This window comes from Cyclopterus lumpus, chromosome 24 (assembly GCF_009769545.1).
Source record: "Cyclopterus lumpus isolate fCycLum1 chromosome 24, fCycLum1.pri, whole genome shotgun sequence".
Taxonomy (NCBI): Eukaryota; Metazoa; Chordata; class Actinopteri; order Perciformes; family Cyclopteridae; genus Cyclopterus; species Cyclopterus lumpus.
Genome location: NC_046989.1, coordinates 20,380,619 through 20,393,922, shown reverse-complemented (window position 1 = coordinate 20,393,922; position 13,304 = coordinate 20,380,619). Strand labels below are relative to the sequence as shown.

The 13,304-nt window shown below is 39.6% G+C and overlaps 1 protein-coding gene across 1 annotated transcript; it reads right to left on the bottom strand.

Moving 5' to 3' along the window:
- Positions 1–2,128: 2,128 nt before the first annotated feature.
- On the bottom strand, positions 2,129–11,548 carry snw1 (SNW domain containing 1). Its single transcript, XM_034527735.1, has 14 exons — positions 11,434–11,548; positions 10,802–10,955; positions 10,455–10,616; positions 9,350–9,445; positions 8,913–9,019; positions 7,782–7,886; positions 6,327–6,396; positions 6,131–6,196; positions 5,791–5,907; positions 5,530–5,671; positions 4,760–4,862; positions 4,440–4,557; positions 3,876–4,039; positions 2,129–2,901 (listed from the first exon to the last, which is right to left on the bottom strand). Exons 1-14 carry the CDS (start codon positions 11,445–11,447, stop codon positions 2,709–2,711), a joined length of 1,611 nt encoding a protein of 536 aa, XP_034383626.1. The 5' UTR covers positions 11,448–11,548; the 3' UTR covers positions 2,129–2,708.
- Positions 11,549–13,304: the final 1,756 nt, after the last annotated feature.

Genomic DNA, 13,304 nt, shown 5'->3' with positions numbered 1-13,304 from the left:
GGAGCCAAGACAAAAAGCTATCCATCATGGCCTCTGTCTGCGACCTGAGGATTCCATTGTAGCCCAACACAATATGCTCAGCGTTTACATCCAACAGCACACAAAAGCAATGCCAAGGAACCAATTTCCTCTTACCTTCAAGAATATCATTCATCTTCCTCTGTGCACCTTCATAAAGGCAGACAACAGCTGAGAGGAGACCCTGGTCACCTATCAAGCTGTCCTCAACACTACAGGCTGAGGGGAGCACATCGCGCCTGGTGTGGTGAGATAGGAACCAAGCTGGATGTAAAGAAATTCAATTCATTGTTGACTTCTATATTTTGTATCTTTTTGCGAATCATAAGGACTTTATCCAGGTGCCTCCCACTCCTCATGAGTCAGTTACGCTTTCACATGTCAGATGAATTTCTTTACCCTGCCACTCACAATACAGCCCAGCTGTATGGAGACAAATCCAGGCCAATAGTTTGGTTCATTTGAAACCTGAAAATTCAAGTTTTGGACTTGAACATTGAAAAATTCAACAATGTATTCAATGTATGTATAAAAATAAGTGTATGAAGTGTTGTTTGTTTAAATATAATTTAGATTCAGTTCTGCTTTTTTTCCGAATAAAATATATTTTTTCCTTTTTTTTCGGTAGCACTTTCAGGTTCAATTTTTTCGGGTTCAAATCTTTTTTCAACACTTTTGATATACTTATTTTTATTTCGAATACATTGTTGAATTTTCCAATGTTCAAGACCAAAACTTGAATTTTCAGGTTCAAATGTTTTTTCCAAACAAAACTATTGCTCTGTATTTGGCTTCATACTGCTGTCCTTAAATCATGTTTCAGCAGGGCGACTTTCCATCTGTTTATTCAGACGGTATTCCTGCACAGGGGAAGGACATACAGGCTGGATCACATTCCCCTTTCTCATCATCGTTACAAAGCAGATAAATATAGATACATTTTTTTTTAAAGATATGTCCACGCAGAAAGATAAAGGACTATGTTAAATGACTTCAGAGCCCCTTTCCCACACGGACTCATGCTTGTGTTGGCCCCCTGCTGTGGGTCAGTGGTTAGCAGCTCCGTCTTTCATTCAAGGGGTTGGTGGTTCAATCCCCGCCCTAGTCGATGTGTCCTTGAGCAAGACATGTAACCCTGAATTGTTCCCTGTAGCTGTTCTACAGTGTATGATTGTAATGTAATGTAATATAATGGTCTGGGACTGGATGACTTTAGAGTGTGTCAGCTCCTCTCCACACGGGGCAATGTTCAGATTAAAATTAAGTAAGAGATGAGACCCAGACAGTGGCCATTTTTACATATTATTGAAAGAATTTCATCAAATACATAAATATTTCAAGGCCTCTAGTCATACAATGTTTAGTAGGATATAAATGTAGTCGATTGCCACTTTATCCTCCATTGAAATCCCATTGAGATTTTTCAAACAAGCAGGATTTATTGGTATTAAACATAACCAACTTCAGTACATCCAGACAATCAGCCAAGTAATGTTTTTTAGATATTCAAATACAATTTTATTTAATTTGGCTTGGAGTCGTTCTGGTTATCAGTGTTATTTCTCAGTTCTAAGGCTATCATTTCTGATGCCAGCAATAAAACATAACATGCAATTCCACAACACTTGCAAAAATGGAAGCCAGAACACTGGCAATTGAAGAAAACATAAGTCATGTGTATACAACAACTGTCTGAGCCATATTCAGGCAGGAGTGAACGTTGGCAATGTGCAGAGATTTGGGAGTTTGCTGAGCTGTGTAATGCCCTATTGATTATTTTCCGCAGCCGGGGAAAATATAACTGTCAGACTGCATGAATCATAATTAATGGAACCAGTTTTGTTCTAATAATCGCAGTGCCCATTTATGGTAAAATGTCACACTTTGTAATAGATGGCTTCTCTAAATACATTTTAGGCATTTAATCATCTATGTAAATGGGATGAATTATTCAGTAAGTGATTAAAATAAGGGAAATCTACTGCGAGAAAACTTTAAGTACACAACTAACTAACTCTGAACTGAATAAAATGAGAAAACCTAAAGTGTTATTTCCAAATACCATACACAATTGTTTAATTATTAATAAGAAACACAGAGGGGGAGGGGGAATTGTACATTGTATGAAATTTATTCCATTGGCAGTAATATACAAGAATTATAAAGCTGGTTTGCTTCAAATCTTACAGATACCTTTATACTGCTGTACATATCTTCCCTCCAATACCAGCTTTAACTGGGCTCACAAATACACCGGAGGGTTAAACACAACAGAGTAGACAAACCCTCAAAGGGTGGAGAGAAGGTGGGGGATAAATGAGAAAGGAAAAAAAACACATGAATATGAACAGGTCCTGTTTTTACTCTGCATTGGTTAAAAAAAAAAAAGAAGTAAAAAAAAGATTAAAACTAAAATCTACACATTTCCAGGGTCAACATATCCCGGACCATGTCTGAAATGACTTTGCTGGACAGAGAGACGTTTTCAGATGCAGAGGCTGATCTTACACAGAGCAGCTATCACTTTAGCTCCACTTGCACATTATGTAATGTGTTTAATCATGTCATATTAAGCGTAAATCTATTGCCTTCTCTCAAATCCGACAGAGATATTAAAACACCTCTCAGCCTTTGAGAGGGAGCAGACCGCCTCCCCGTCCTCCAACATGTGAGCAGCCATCCATGGACGCTCACTCCTTCCTGCGTTTCTTGTCGTGGTAGTCGTCCTTTGAGCGGCTGCTGGTGGACGGCCTCTTGGAGCCGCCGTGCTGCTTGGCCTCCTCCAAGAACTTGTCCAGACCGAAGGGATCCTCCTCAAACTGGACTGGCCCTTCCCGCCTCTGCCCGTGGTCGGCACCTGAGAACTCTTTGTCTGGAACGAACCTGACAGTGAAAAGGAAAAGATTATTACAGGGTGCAACTAATTAAAGTTTCTCTCACCGAGTTGCCATTAAACTGTGCTCATTGACAATCTTAGTGGTTGCTGTTGCTTGTTTTCTTGTCCTTTATTTGTCCTCAAAGCAGGAGGACACAGTCTTGAATGCACAAGCTAATTGCTCGCAAGTTGCTTCTTGTTCAATCAAATTGTCTATGAGAAGAAATATAGGATTTTTCCATGGAACATATGTTTGTAGGTCTCAGGGAATTTGCTTAAGTCAAAGAGGTTCTATGTTTTGCAGCCGTGCAGCCAGCCAAACATTCCTAGAGGGCACCCACACGCGGGTGACCAAACATACGGGCCGGGCCATGCTCAGCTAGCAGAGTGTGGCACTGCTGCCCCGAGGACAAGAGCCCCTGCTCGGACATCATGTGCCTGCTCACCTCGTGCTTCAAATGAATGCAGAATTACCTTCAGGCCTTTATTGTTATGTTGTACAATTATACTTACGGTTCAAACTTCAGCAGGCTTGTTCAAACTATTCAGATTATCCATTATATAAGAAAAGTTGTGTTACAGGAACTTTATATCGCTGTTGAGTTATTAACCTTTGGATGTGCTTCAATACACATTACACTTATTATATTAACATTCAATCTGAAAGTATAGTTTTAGAGTTTCACATCTACCCCATTAATATGCAGGTATGCACAAGGTTTCGAAACACAAACTACGCTGTGAGCACAAACGTATTGCGTATTCCTGAATCAACCTTCAGTTGTCTCTCTGATCAACAGCGTTACATTTGTTTTCTCCTGGCTGGTTGAGAATCAGAAACTATCTCATCTATAATTACTACTTTTATACTGTACTCATATTCTTATTTATACTATTCCAACTGTAAAGTAACACATGTTAAAGTATCTTTGATTCTGATTCTAATCATGTAAATATTAAACTCAAATCTACTGAAAATTACCTGTTGTTGTGCATTAGTGTGTCAAAGTCATCCGTGTAGGCGTCCTTGTCTATATTCTTGCTGGGCCGGTAGATGTTAGAAGCCATGTCTCTGCTGCCGCGGAACGGCTGGTCGTACACGTTGTAGGTCTCATCCTCGCCACCGGCAAAACCACTATCCATACCCTGGGAGAGGGGAAGAGGGGCTTTTAGAAAAGAGACGCAAGTGCACATCAAGATTCAGACCGGTTTCCCCTTTTTGAACCCAAGAACATTATGATCCGTGTCTTCTCGTCTTTTGTTATCAAATTACCCACTTAAATATTGTGAAAACACCATCATCCATCAAGTTTGTCCTGTGACTGAGGATATCAATACCACCCCCAAGCCAGCAAAACACAAACCACTGCCACTCCAGTCAAACTTTTGGTTTTCATTACGCTGGAACCGACAGGGCCATAACTCTATTGTTGCAACGGTTTCCTTCATGTTGCAGAGCGTGGCCTTTTCTCTTGTACATGATCAGATGCGTGTCCAGTAAAAACAAATCATTGCAGACTATATTGATGGATAGTATATTTCTCACCTTGCTCTGATTGAAGAGCCGCTGGTCGTACTGGGCCTCACCGGCAGAGCGAGGGTTGGGAACGCCCAGAGCGATGAGCTCGCTAATGTCCCGGTCCTGGTCTCTCTGCAGCTTCGACCTGGGACGGAGAACAAGGTCGGAAATGTAGCTCAGTCAAGGCAAAAACTACTGACACAGAAAATGATGACTTAAAGACAGGAAAATAGAAACTGTCAACGTAGTTGCATTAATAATATTCCGTTCCAACGGCAAATAAAATATAATAAGGACACACAGCAAATAAAATGTAGTCTAGGACAAGACACACACACGTCCAGCACCTCTTATCAGGAGCAGCCCTGGAAATGTTCCTGTCGTGCTGTCTCTCTTTCCTTCTGTCGTGGCGGATCTCGTCACGCTCCCTGACCTCGCTGTCCTCGCCACCTGACGTGTGAGATTTGGGGGGAGGGAATTGCAAAGAAACAATGAGGATTTTTTTAACAATAAAACCACACGAGGAAAGATGATGTGAAATTGTGCCTGCAAAGCAGAGGTGAAAAGAAAGAGGCAGAGAAATGACAAGATAGGTGAGAAGACAGATTGAAGGCGATTGGGGATGGTGGAAGAAATAGATGGTATAGGAATGGAAGAAATACGAGGCAGGGGATTGATACACAGCAGGAGAGGGACCATGAGGTGAAGAGAAACTTAGCAGTTGTCAGTAAACTTGCAAATAAAACACCCACAGCTGACAGATTTTAAATTGTAAACACAGACTTTGCAATCTGATTCAATGAGATATGATTTATCCACAGTCATTCAAAAAGCATGCACTAAAACAGGACATGAAACACTGATTTCTCTTCTCAAAATACATGTGAATTATCAGCAGGGAAGCAGAAACATTTCACAGTTTACTAGTCCTGTCCACACTGGCAGGGTGAAAAATGTTGTCACCATGACACTCTTGTTACAGATTTGGAACTTGGCAAACGCATTGGCAACAGTCTGCCCCACTCACTCAGAAAACCACACAGAATAGTCACACGTGCTTCAAAAAACAGAAAAAGACAAACGGACATGACAACTGTTCATTGTTTTGAGGACTCACCTTTGTCCCCATGGCTTTTGATCCCTGCCCTGCGGTCTCTGGCCATTTGGGCCAATTCCCTCAGTTTCTCCTCCTTCTTTTCCTTTTCCTTCTGGGCCATCTTCTTTTCTACCTGGGCTCTCATCTCCACTGCCTCTCTGGCCTATGGAAACAATCAGCATTTTAATATGCAATTTAAATATGGGTAAAAAGGTAATACATTGCAAGCACAGCAAACATTCTGAAGCACATTTTAAAAAATCGGGGACAATGGTGGAGTACCTTTCTATCGGCAATGTAGAGGGCCTCAGCCAGCTTGGCAAAGTTTTCATTGATGTGAACGGTTTGCAGCCCCCTCCCATCAGCAGCCAGACGTTTGTCAAGAGGAATGGTGTAGCCCTGAAAGATATGGAGCACATGAAAAGGAACAAATAAGCAGAGAAGCAGGGCAATGACACTGGAATTACCATGTCAAGATCACAAGCCCTAAAAAACATGTATACAATGTAACAAACACTAAACAATCAATGATCCTGGAAAACAATATCAAATACCTGCATGACCTACTCACAATGCGTTTGACATTTAAATCAAGTCCAAACTCATTCTGGTGTCACATTACCTTGGCGTTTTTCCAATTGGAGATGCATGGAGGAATCTTCCATTCCTGCTGCTCCTTAACTGTCATCTACAACAAAGGGAGAACAACTGTCACACACAACAGCTTTTGGAATATTCAAGCAAATTCATTTACATTTTTCAATATCACTGAAAGGCACTGAGAAGCACAATGTTTCTAAAATTTCAGCCAACTGTACCTTTCTGCTTGGAGAATGCATGACAGGGGCGGGGGGAGAAGGAGGTCCTCGAGGAATCTTCTTGTTGATCCTGAAACATACAATTGCCATATTTCTTTAGCATTTGTCAGACTGACAGTCAAAAGTATCATTTACAACAAATGACGTGTCGTCAAGTTTCATTTAACATGTTTGTTCAAAAGAAAAACTTGAGCTGTCCAATATCTTTTGAATCCAATCAGACTTGTTAGTACTGAATTCTCACTTAGATTTCCTTGGGCTATTACTAAGCTATATTCCAATGGATAAACAAACAACATTAAAAACTTCAAATGGGCATTCTTCACACAAAACATCAACGTATCATGAAGTAATATTGACATTATGAATTAAAATGGTGGATAAGCGTGTCCACAACAGCCCCAAAAAGTGAGTGAGACTAATTTCATTAAATACTGCGGTTGTAACGGAACACAGAAGTCACAGTTTAGGAATAAGGGTTCACTGCAGGAACAATAAAACATAAAAGATAAGTTTCTTTTCATTTATTTTGTAATTGTCAAAGAGAAAATCCTCTTGCTGGGTACTGAAGTAGCATTTGTCCCATGAGAAACTTTGGTAAACTTTTGTCATATTTTCAATAAGGAACCTACTGAACAAACACTTTCCCAACAGGTCAGAATAGGCTATAAATGTGAAATGCATCTCTTATGCTATGAAATTGAAAACGCCAAAATCCAAAGTATAACAAATGATTACATGCATACAATTTCCATTCGGGGCGTTTCAATTAGTTCAGGCGTGGCTAAATGTCAACATTCCAAGCACTCGCACATTGATCAGCCAAGTTATCAGCACATCTGGGTGCAAGTTGTTGAATGCGTGTTTAATGCATTTCTATTCACAACCCCAACAAGGGCAGAGCAACAGGAACCTGCAGGTGGGTCTTCCAGCTCAGCCATTTCATTTGTGCTCACCTTTGCGAGACGCACGTCAATCAACTTTTTCTGCCAACCTTAGCATATGCTGCTAATGGCGTACAGCTAAAGGTTTCCAGATGGAACTCAAGTGTGTAATGTGGAACTCAACTTGGGTTCCACATTACATGCATCATTGAATGTGTTGTAATAAATTGCTTCTGTCCATCTGGGGAGAGGGATCCTCCTCTGTTGCTCTCCTGAAAGTTTCTTCCTTTTTTTCCCTGCAAAAGGTTTTTTTCTATTTTTTTCCTGATTCGATGTGAGGTCCTGGGACAGGGATGTCGTATGTGTACAGACTGTAAAGCCCTCTGAGGATAATTTGTAATTTGTGATATTGGGCTGTATAAAATAAACTGAATTGAATCATTCTACATACAGCATAATTGGCTTGCATCGTACCTTGAAGGTTCAGGACAAACAAATCGTTACAGCCCTAATCAACTACCCTGTATAATCAAAATCTTCAAGTTACTGTGTTGGACACATGTTTACTTACTTGAATCGTGGTGGTTCCATTGGATCTTTCTGCATTTCCACCATGCGGATCACCCTCTGTTTTGCCCCAGAGTTAAAAGCCACTCCCTGCTGGGACGGGGTGTATCTTGGGGAGAGACAAGGAGTAAGAAATATGTCACAATACATAGAACATTTAACTTTACACATATAAACAAATACAGGACACGTGTTTCATAACATTGAGTGTCTTAACCGGAGTCTGCCTCATCATTACCTTTATTCCTACATGATGTCAGTGTAGCATGGCTACAAAGCACAAATCCTACAAATCTGTACAAATACATTTCCAAGAGGAGTTAACGTTAGCAGCACAGACCTGTTTGGCTAAATAACAGAGGTAACAGCATAGCAACATGTGGAACAACCAACTTAAATCAGAAATGTAGGCCTGTTATCCCATCATGATACTTATACCAATGAGTGGCCGGCTCTTCAGCCGACAGCATAGTGTGCAATACAAATCAGTCTTGGGCAAAGGTAAATTACTATGTTAACATGATGTGTTCAAATGACATCATGTAAAATGTAGTTTATGGTGAGAAACTAAATACAATAAATATAGTGGTTTGATAGATGTTTTCATAGAAAAATAAGATATTCAAGATGGAAATATGACTTGTTTAACTTCTTAACTAACACTTGCTTTTTCAATCATTAATTTCTTTATAATAATAATAATCCATTTAATTTATATAGTGCTTTTCTAGATACTCAAAGACACTTTACATTATACACCGTAGACACAGCTACAGGGAGCGATGCAGGGTTAAGTGTCTTGCTCAAGGACACATCGACTAGGGCGGGGATTGAACTGCCAACCCCTTGATTGAAAGACGGGCATGCTAACCACTGACCCATAGTCGCCCCACAAGGCCCCACTTATAATTTGAATCGATTGTTTCTATGCAAATTAGCAATAAACATACACAACAACAAAGTAAAAGGATACAATTCATAATTGTTGACTTTATTTTGTCAAGTTTTCAAACGCCATGTTAATTTGATCTATTTTCAAAAGGGCCTACATTTTAATTATTTGTCAAGTATGTTTGGCTATCTGGCAAGTAAAAGATTGCATGTACTTGATGTGCAGCCCTGATTCAATACATACCTGATGTACTGGGCAGGAGCTTGTTTGTCTGCAGCTCTTACAGGCATGGCAGCAGCAATCTTTTGAGACACCTGCTTGTCCAGGGCACTGCGGGTCTTCTCCGTCAGCTGCACAGAACACACAATGACGACCACATTTAGACTGATTATCAGAGTTACCTCATTTTAACTCGGTAAAGTAACTCAATCAAAGATTGTCAAAAGCAGGTCATTTCTGATTAAATGTTACTATTTTTTATATTTAGTACACAGTAACATCTGCTTCATCTTTGCAGTGCAATGGATAACATTAATACTGACTACTCTCCCCTGGTAAATAATGTAAATAATATATAATATGATCTTTGAGTATTCAAGGTTATAGTCCCATGAAGAACTTGATCTGATGTTAACCTGCTTGTAACTCAGTTTTTCATAAATACACAATGCATGGCTTACCTCTTTTACAGCCTCCTCATCCGGCTTCTGTAGTTCTGGAGTGTCATCATTAAGAACTTCTTTTGGTAGAAGGTCAGTGTACTTACTGAAGATCACCTGCAACAATGAAAGATGGGAAATTACTAGATTAACTCATGAAGCAAACTAAGATTGTTGGTGAAACACATCTGAAATTGACATGAACCATGGCAATGGATTGTTTTGACAATGTGCATCATGGTACAGAGTACGTGTGTATTCTGTGAATGACAAAATGTTGTATCAAGTTATAGTTAATGTAGGTGATTAATAGCAATAAGAATGAAACACTGGCATTGAGTGCTACACGAATAAGTCCCTCGTTTTATCAATGAGTTTTTTGGATGGGGGTTTGGTTATATGCCTGAAGAAAGGTCTGTGTGTTAAACAAGCTGAAGAGATACATTTGACATTTAAATTAATAAATTTCCCACTCGTGAATTTTGAAGCTTAGTTGCCAATAAGTGGCTAAATGAGACGCAAAAAGTCCCAATGCCGACTAGTCTGCCTTTATAGCCTTGTTATGTGGCATCACATCACTAGTTGATACTCGCACTAATGTGACCGTGGTGTAGTTCGTTTATAGCCAAAAGCAGATTTTTTGCTTCTGCTGATTGCATTTTCACTTCCAAAAACCTGCTTAACTAAACATGCAAATATCATAAACTTGTGTTTGCTACAGAGCTTATTTTAATGTGTGTCCACTCAATGACCTAAACTACCATCTTCAGGCAGTATTAGACCAGACATGAAGTTTAATCTATGTGTGATATTTTTCAAGTTAAGCATGGACATGCTATGGCAACGACGGCGCATGTACATGCTGCAGTCGGTGGCTCCCAAACATTTTGCTACATTATTTGTCAACTTTGATCTTTGTTATCATTACTGGAGCACTAATGGCATATAACAGAATACATTAATCAACTTTGGAATGAAAGAAGTGTGGGGTTGGATTAAATGCAGCTGACATTAAGACGATCCCCGCCTATGATTATCCACATAGCTAACAGTAAAACAAGATGGATAAAATAAGACAATAAATGGATTCTTGAATCCTTGATACATTTTTCATTTGCCTGTATACCTTATCCTTGCCCTGTCCTTGTCTGGCGATGGCGTCATATTTGATCTTTCCTTCTGCATCAACCTGTACTGCCAGGGCATTGGATGTCTTCTTCTTCCTACCCATCTCCAGAGGAAACTGGGCAACGTGGATCTCCGGGAAAGCTCCTCCATCTCCGAAGTCCTACAGAAACAAAACATTTACAGTCGAACTTAGACAATGGACTTAGGTATTGCATAGCTCTGACAGATGCTCCTCTACATTTAGTTTACCATCCAGGTGTGGGGCCCCCACACAATAACCCCAACCACCAAACAAAACTCTGAACAAATTAATGAGTACTGAGAAAACACTTAAAACTGATTTACCTCAAGTGAGCGAGGCACCCAGCCTTTTCTGTTTTCATACTGAGGGGGCTCCTTGCGGGACGAAACCAGGGCGTTAGAGTAGGACTTCTGGGCCCGGAGCTTCTCCTCTGCCTCCAGCTGGTCCTGAGACAGCTGGGTCGGCGCCGGTAGAAAACTGAACACACATTAAGACCTGTTTGTTCGATTATTTGTACAGTAACGTTATCTTAGCTGCTGTTAAGTTAAACCCCAGCGTTCGTAAGCCAATAGTGGCACCGGGTAACGTTATACTTACTTTAGGCGTTAAAACAGAAATTCAACTGAGTAACGAACAGTCGGACAATACATTGTTACGGTCTCCATTAACCACACTGAAGCGTGTAGCATCACATCACTAGATAAACCCGTGTTGTTGATTCTGGCTGCGTGCTGTGAAGCTAATGCTAGCTAGCTTACGACATACAATCTTAGCTAGCTAGCATTAGCTGATGCCATTAGCTTCGGTAAAAACAAGGAAACGATAGCAGACAAAACCAAAAACATTAATGTAAAATATTAACGGCAACATACTCATCACATAAAGTTAAGTGGAAACGACATTTGATGCAATTGTATGAAATAAAAAACTCAGAAGGCCTGGTCGCGGTACTCACCTTGTCAGAGACATTTCCCCCTTTCTTCCTTAGCAATGAGCTGGGCATGCGCAGTGCTTCGATAGAAAGAATAGCACAGGCAAACGTGTCTATGGTTGATTATGTAGGCTATTCTAGAAAGATATTTATCTTTTTGGCATGATTTTCTATTTGGTTTTCACTTTCAATTTAAGTGGGAGAGAATACAGTAGACATTGCTTCACCATGTTCTATAAGATGTTACTGTTTAAGTTATTTGTCGTTTTGGGGATTTTTTATTTTATTTCTTCTAAATGCAGGACTCCAATGAGCTAGGACATAACTGTTGCTGTGGGCGGCCTGTCGGAGGTCATAGAGACTTTGAGGGGCCTTGGACATTAATACATTTATGGATGTGTGTGTTGTTGCTTTTGTTGTTCCTACTTCCAATGTGGAACTTTTTTATTTTTTCATCGTGGTACTTCTAAAATATCTTAATCCACCACCAGTTCATAATTTAAAATGTTTGTTCAGGAGCATGCCAGTGTTCAATACAAGTTGTTTAATGAAACCCATAACCTGACCTTGATCTGTTTCTTAAAACTACATGTGTTGACCATTTTAAATTACTATATAGCTTGACACTTGTTGTGCTTTGACAAGCTTTGAAACATGCATTTGGGGACAAATACTGAGGTCACATAACCAGCAGATCTCATGGTTTCTCTCATAAAGAACTTCATTTTGCTTTTCGTGTCTCTTTGCAGCCTACACTGAGTCAATTAAATGTCATTAAACAAGGAAGGTGAAATAATAAGGATTAGTACTAAATAGTTTACAAATGACTGACATTTCTATGGGAAAGAGCTTGCCTGAAATCCTTGTTACCATGATGCCAAAGGGCAACAGACACGGGTAGAAAACCTTTGTAATTTATTCAAAGTAAAGCAATTTGAAAAGTGACAGTATTTTTACATCTTATTACTATCATCAATAAGCAATGTAATACAGACCCGTGTTGTGAGCAGCTTACACACAAGTATCCTGTAGGAATCATTACATACAGATTCATATCAGTATCAGAATAAATTTGCATGAGCACAAGTAGACCAATGAAATTAGGCAATACCCCTAAACAAACATTTTTCATTACCAATGGCAAATATACTAATAATTCTGACTAAATCTTTTATTTACATGGTTTCTTTTGGAGAATTGTTAGATTGCAGTCATCTAATATGTGTATTTTGGATGAAACCTAACACATCTAGCATATGGTGTGTAATGTATCAGTGTATGGTAAAGTGGAAGAATCTCATAAATGCTGACATTAGTAATAGAGTAGTCACAATGACAGAGCTTCTGTTCACAAACACGGTTTATGCTAACACTTCTTTTTCTATGCAGATTGTACTTTTGTGCTAGGGGCTTCTGCGCTTTGAACTTATGTTGTTCATTTACGTTTTTAGAAATCACACACTCGATTTCTCGGTACTGTCATGAGCTAACTTTGTGCAGTCTCAATCCAGCATTGTTACTGCAACTGGCTGCCATTTCTCACTGGTCCTGTTAGCTAGCAAGAGCCACGGTTTTTCTATCAAATTGTGTTGTTTTTTTAAAAGAAAATGGAAAATGTGAGAATGAGTGTCAGAGACAATTCACCTCTGAACAGTATTTTTTGCTTGTTTCTAGCAAGTTGCTTTACTTTTAAATACTTAACATGTCCACATTTCAGATATCAAGACATTGTAGCAATTAGTTTTTTCCTCCGTACTGCTCGTCTAAGGTTTACTATGATATCGCTCAAAGTTCTTTCTCACTGTAGATTTGAGTTTTTAAAGCAAGGGCATTGATAATGGACCACGGCCTAGGCTATTCTTAGTGTGACTAAAAAGCACTTGTTTGATTCCAGT